We start from the raw sequence: 6710 nt of genomic DNA on the forward strand, positions 1-6710 counted from the left end.
GAAAGGGTATATGCACCCCTATCTTTATTGCAGCACTGATTTCAATAGCCAAGATATGGAAACGACCTCTGAAGATATGGCATATAATGCAATATTACTGCGCAATAAAAATAATGAAATATTTTCATTTGCAATAACATGGATGAACATAGAGAGAATTATGTTAAGTGAAATAACTCAAGCAAAAGAAACAAACTTCATGATTTCACTTATATATGGAATTGTAAAACAAGCAAAATGAAACAGAAACAAACTTATAGATACAGAGAACAAACTGATGATTGTTAAAGAAGAGGGGATATGGGGGAGGGGGAGGGAAAAAGGGAAGGGGGTGAAGAATTATAAACATCCAGTTATTAAAGAAGTCATGGGGCTACAATGTACAGCATAGGAAATAGAGCAATAATATTTTTATAATTATATATGGTGACAGATGGCTACTCGACTTATTGTAGTAATCACTTTGAGGTATATAAACATTGCATCACTATGTTATACAAGTGAAACTAATATAATACTGTATGTCAATGGGTGGGGTAGGGTGGGTTGGTGGGAAGAGATCAACCAAAGACCTTGCATGCATATATGTATAGTCCACGGACACAGAGTAGTGAAGGCTTGGGTTGGGGTGCAGTGCAAGCTAGAAGAGATCAATGAGGGAAAAAAATGAAGGGCACATATATAATACTTTCAACAATAAAGATTAAAAAAAATATTTTGTCAACTAAAATTGGCCAAAAGTATGTAGGTGAGGCTAATGTAATTGCCTTGGTCCTTGAATGTGGAAGATGAAAGAGGAATATAGACTTGGTATCAGAGCATGTGTTTCTATTTAAAAACATTTAATTTAATATGTAGTGTTGATCCATTAACATTGAGCTCATGGCTAACATTCCTATCAGTCATGTCTGGATGAAGCTTCTCTAACACATATTTTCTCCACAAGTCACATCACAGCCTCCTTGTACTTAGATATACTAGTGGGTGTTCCAGCGCAATATTGGAAGGGGCCAATTTCAACAGTGACATCACCAACAGAAAGCACAAACACGTTAAACATGTGGCATTACAAAGACTATGACAATGACACATTTATGATTGGTAGCTGAAACAAGGAGGTCCAGTCCTGTCTTGTTGGACCTCAGATTGGAAGGAGCAACTTAGATGGTTCTCTTCTCTGTGCATGTCTGGGAATGTCTCATCAGTATTTGTTTTGTTTGAGGTTACAAATAAATTTTTGCAAGTGTGAGTTCTCAAATATGGGATCTGTGAATAACAAGAAACAAAAGAACAGTCTCTCTCTCTCTCTCTCTCTCTCTCTCTCTCTCTCTCTCTCTCTCTCATGCTTGTTTGTATCCACTACTCAACATAAACAACAAGGTAGGAACAGTAGGAAGCCAGTGGGACAGGAGGAAATAGTGAGGGGACAGTGGGAGGAGATAGTGGCAGGAAGGGCTTTTCTCGTTCCCTTCTGCATCTCCATGTCAAAGGCCTCAGAGGGGCTGTCTTAATTCATTTGTCCTGAACTGAACTATCCCTACTGGGAAGTGACCAGAACTTAGAAGCTAGTGCTTATAGAGGCCTTTCTGGGCCTTAACAAACCAGCCCATCCCTCTCCCAATGGTCTATGAAGAGGAACTTGTGCTCCTGTTCCTGTTTTACAGACAGGGAGACTGCAGGACAGACAGGTGAGGGTGCTCACCCAGGGCCACACCTCCAGATAGTGGCAGAGCTAGGACCTGATCCCTGACCACCTTGATCTTCTACTCTCATGAGAGCTGTAGACAAGGTTCCAGGTTTCCATTCAGTCCAGAGGAGAGAGAGGAAATAACAAATGAACAGGAACCTATCATTCACTGACAAGGGCGATGAAGATCTCCAAAGAGGCTGGCTGGGAGAATGCTGGCTTGGGTTGCGGATGAATGAGTCACTCAGACAAATAACCTAGAAAGCTGTTATACTCCAGGCCACAGTATATTATAGGGAGAGGATATTGATTAAAATTAGCACAGGAGCCCTAACCAGTTTGTCCTGTAGACTGAAGATTCCGGGGTTCAAGTCTGGTCAAGGGCACATGCCTGGGCTGGGGGTTCAATCCCTAGTAGTGGAAGTGCATGAGGCAGCTGGTCAAGGATTCTCTCTCATCATTGATGTTTCTCTCTCTCCCCATCTCCCTTCCTCTCTGAAATCAATAAAAATATACTTAAAACATCAGAGATTTGCCTTCTCACCTGGCTGCTGTTTGGGGTAAAAGGAAAAGAAAACTGTAGTCTCTGTAAGTCTCCTGCCTGTAATCTATTATTATTTTTTAATTAAAAATTTTTATTATTTAAAGTATTACATTTGTCTATTCCCCCCCCCCCCTTAACTTCTCCACGGCCACTCCCACCTCCTAGCACATGCCCTCACCCCCCCTACTGTCTTTGTCCATGGATTATGGTTACATGTATGCATAGAAGGCCTTTGGTTGATCTTTAACCCCCTTCTATTCCTTCCCTTATCTTTTCCCCAGAGGTTTTACTGTCGGAAACTTCTATGTCTCCGAATCTGTTTTTGTTCATAATTTTTTTGTTGTTCATTATAATCCACAAATGAGTGAGATCATGTGATATTTATCTTTCTCTGACTAGCTAATTTTGCTTAGCATAATGCTCTCCATGTCCATCCATGGTGTTGCAAATGGTAAGAATTCTTTTTTTTTACAGTAGCATAGTATTCCATTGTGTAGAAGTACCACAGTTTTATTTATTTATATATATTTTTCACATAGAAGCATGCCTGGTTCTATTAAAGTTCACTTTATTAAATTTCACAGATCTTGTGCTTTCTTTTTTCTTTTCTTTTCTTTTAAAAAATGAAAGACAATACCCTCCATCAGTAAAAAGATTACAAATTGCTTTATTGTACTTCATGCTTTCTTATGGTGGTCTAGAACTTAACCCATGTTATCTCTGAGGTATACTTGTACCAGGCCAGGAAGATGTATATTTTTAAAGTTTTTTTTAAAAAAACATTTATTGTTGAGATTATTACAGATGCCCCCCCCCCCCCCCCCCCCGCGTTTTCCTCCACCTGGTTTCCACCTCACCCCAGGCCCTTGCCACTCTATTATCTGTGTCCATAGGTACTACATACATGCACATAAGATCTTTGTCTTATCTCTTTCTGCACCCCCACACCCTTGTCCCTCTCTGGATTGTTAGTCTGTTCAATCTACATGCCCCTGATTCTATTATATTCACCACTTTATTTTGCTCATCAGATTTTTTATTCATTTGATTTTTAGATTCACTTGTTGATAGATATGTATTTGTTGCCACTTATGTTGTTCATACTTTTTTATCTTTACCTTTTTCTTCTTCATCCTCTTGGTTTGGTGGTGATAAACTCCTTTAGCTTTTTCTTGTCTGTAAGGCTCTTTATCTGATCTGCCATTCTAAATAATAGCTTTTGCTGGGTAGAGTATTCTTGGTTGTAGGTTCTTGCTAAACATCACTTTGTATATTTCTTGCCACTCCCTTCTGGCCTGTATAGTTTCTGTTGAGAAATCAGCTGACTATTGTATGAATACTCCCTTGTAGGTAACTAACATTTTCTCTTGCTGCTTTTAAGATTCTCCCTTTATCTTTTGCCCTTAGCATTTTAATTAAAATGTATCCAAGTGGTAGACTATTTGCACATGTGGTCCCAATTATTTTCTGTTTCCATGTCTGTGGCAATGTGACTGTGAGCTTCTCCCATCCAGAGGTGTAGTCTTCTCCACCTTTGAATCTGGACTTAGGTTTTTAAAAAATTGTTTTGGTCAAATAAATATGATGGAAGTGACAGTGCACTTTACCAGGCCTTGGTGCATTTTCACTGCTCTCACTCAGAACCCTGGCTGAGTCATGTGAACAAATCCAGGGGGGATTCCAGAGAAGAAAAGGACTGGTAGACAGATCCCATTTATTCCAGCCAAGCCCTCCCTAGGTCAGTCACCATAGCTAAGCCCCAATATAGTATAAAGGCCCAAACCTTAACCTTAACCCTAACCCTAACCCTAACCCTAACCCAATACAGTATAAAGGCCAGCCCAGCTCAGCAGACACACCCAGCTGACCCATAGCTGACTACAGACTCATGAGGAGACCAGCAGAGATCAGAGCACCTCCCCACTACATGAACCCATTGGAAAATAAAGGAATTGTATCAAGCTACTTGATTTTAGGATGTCTTGTTACAAAGCAATTGTGACTTGATAGTATCAGCTAAGCAAACAGAATTTAGGGGAATTATAGTAATCTGCTGCTTCTTACTTTTGGCATTTTTACTGATATTTGAGGACAACACTCACAATCACTCTGTTATTCAAACACATTTCAGATAACTATGTAGAAGTACCTCCACCGAGGCACCCTTCCAGGTAGTTAGGGCAGGGTGGAAGGACATGCATGTTTGTGCAGGAAAATTTGTGCTTACTCACATGACTGGACAGGATTTCAACTCCTGTGTGATTCACTCTTTGATCATAAAAATTGAACATATTCCTGAGTATAAAAGAGACATATACTGTATGATATTGAGATTGTTCACTCACTGTCTCTTTGGTGGATTTGAAAAAGTTTAGAAAAGGGGAGATATTTAACTTAGAACACTAAAAGAAGTCATATTTCTAGGGAGTACATTGAAAGATTTTTATCAGAAATAGGAAAATAGATTTTTATCATAAAAAGCACATAAAACTCTTCAGATAATTTTTCACCATAATGAATAAGGACGATTACACATTGACATCATAGCCATATTTTAATGACTAGTTGCATGCCCTGAAAAAATTTTGAGTGGCAATAAGTTGTATGTTTATTTTTGCCCCATCATATTTAAAGACATCTCAGAATCTAGCCATATGAGATCAGTCTATTTGTTAACATTTATATTTCCATGTAGATGCTTGGAAACTTGTGTTAGATTGTCAATTTTTGCCAGTGGCTATGATAAGCATGGGGATACACAGCAGATTAAAGACTATAAAACCAAGAGACTAGCTATAAAACATATTAGTATGTTAAAGTCTACATTATCAAGAAGAGCAGTAAAGGTAGTGTTATAGAAAATAATGATGAACATATAAGTGAAAACCGTAGTCTCAGATTTTCCTATACAATAAAATTATGAAATGCCTTAGTAGCCAAGTGCAATTTTGTCCATAGGAATAGCATAATTCATGACTATTCTTTGAGGAAAACAATAGAAAAATTACCTGGAATGATATAAGTCACAAGAGAATAAATTATTTTAAAGTAATTCAAGATAACCAATGAGATAATTAGAATTTACAATTACATATGGAGCAAAGATTGGCTTTATTTGTGTGAACATCAGGCTCTGAGGCTTTGAACCCTGCATTCATGGGCACTTCTTCAGACGGCTACAGTTAGCTTACCTGCCAAAGAATCTTTCTAGGGCCCTCTTTATGTCCTTGTTCTTGAGACTGTAGATGAAGGGGTTCAGCATAGGGGTGACCACAGTGTACATCACTGAGGCTTTTGCACTTAAGTGTGAGCTTTGGGGAACAGCAGAGCTGAGGTACATTCCTAGGCTTGTTCCATAAAATAAGGAGACAACGGAGAGGTGAGATGCACACTTAGAAAATGCCTTATATTTCCCCGGAGCTGATGGGATTGTCCATATGGAGGAAAGTATCCTAGAGTAGGAATAAAGGATTCCAGCAAGGGGACCACCATCCAGCAGCACAGTTAGACAATTTATCATAAGGTTGTTTAGAAAGGTGTCAGAACAGGCAATGTGGACCACCTGATTGAGCTCACAGAAAAAGTGGGAAATTTCCAAGTCTGAGCAGAAGGTCAGCCTCAACACCATTAAGCTATGCAACAAGGAATGTAGGGCACTCATGATAGAGGACAACAGAACCAAGAGTCGACAGAGCTGGGGGTTCATGATGACCATGTAGTGCAGGGGGTGGCAGATGGCCACAAACCGGTCATAGGCCATTACTGTCAGGATGAAATTGTCCAACACTGCAAAGAATGTGTAAAAATACATCTGGGTGATGCATCCTGCATAGGTGATGACTTTGCTCTGTGTCTGGATGTTCACCAGCATCTTTGGGATGGTGGTGGAGGTGAAACAGATGTCTACCAAGGACAGGTTGCAGAGGAAGAAGCACATGGGCGTGTGGAGATGGGAGTCAGAGCTGACAGCCAGGATGATGAGCAGGTTTCCCAACACAGTGACCAGGTACATGGAGAGGAAAAGCCCAAATATGAGGGGCTGTGGCTCTGGTTCCTCTGAAATTCCCAGAAGAAGAAATTCTGAAATTTGTGTAAGATTCACAGGTTCCATGTGGTGGAAGTCACTACCAGGAAAGATCAAAATAACATGACTAATTTTCACACAAGGTTGTATTACTCACATATTTGAGATGCTACAATTAATATTTTATAGTGAAGACATTACTTTTAATATTATATGTATAGATATGGTCTCTGTTAGGGGGTATCCAGTGCCACCCCTGATATGGAGTGCTTGACCCAATCACCTTTGTATCTGAGGGGTTCATGTATTCTACAGTTTGAATGAGAATTTATTCATGTTTCTTGGGAATGTAAATTGAGTGCTGACCACGAGTTAGGCACTGTCCAGGTTGTGAGAATAGGGTGCTGAAGAACAGAATTCTCTACAACCCAATGCGGAGGAATGAATGTAGAAAC

The 6710-nt window shown here is 39.6% G+C and overlaps 1 protein-coding gene across 1 annotated transcript; it reads right to left on the reverse strand.

Moving 5' to 3' along the window:
* Positions 1–5418: 5418 nt before the first annotated feature.
* On the reverse strand, positions 5419–6342 carry LOC311623654 (olfactory receptor-like protein OLF4; the record flags this gene model as incomplete). The annotated part of the gene is made up of 1 exon (XM_084886026.1): positions 5419–6342. The coding sequence occupies one exon, from the start codon at positions 6340–6342 to the stop codon at positions 5419–5421; it is 924 nt and encodes a 307-aa protein (XP_084742152.1).
* Between the last annotated feature and the right edge of the window lie 368 nt (positions 6343–6710).

The sequence above is a fragment of the Pipistrellus hanaki genome, assembly GCF_964339955.1.
Source record: "Pipistrellus hanaki genome assembly, chromosome: 5".
NCBI lineage: Eukaryota > Metazoa > Chordata > Mammalia > Chiroptera > Vespertilionidae > Pipistrellus > Pipistrellus hanaki.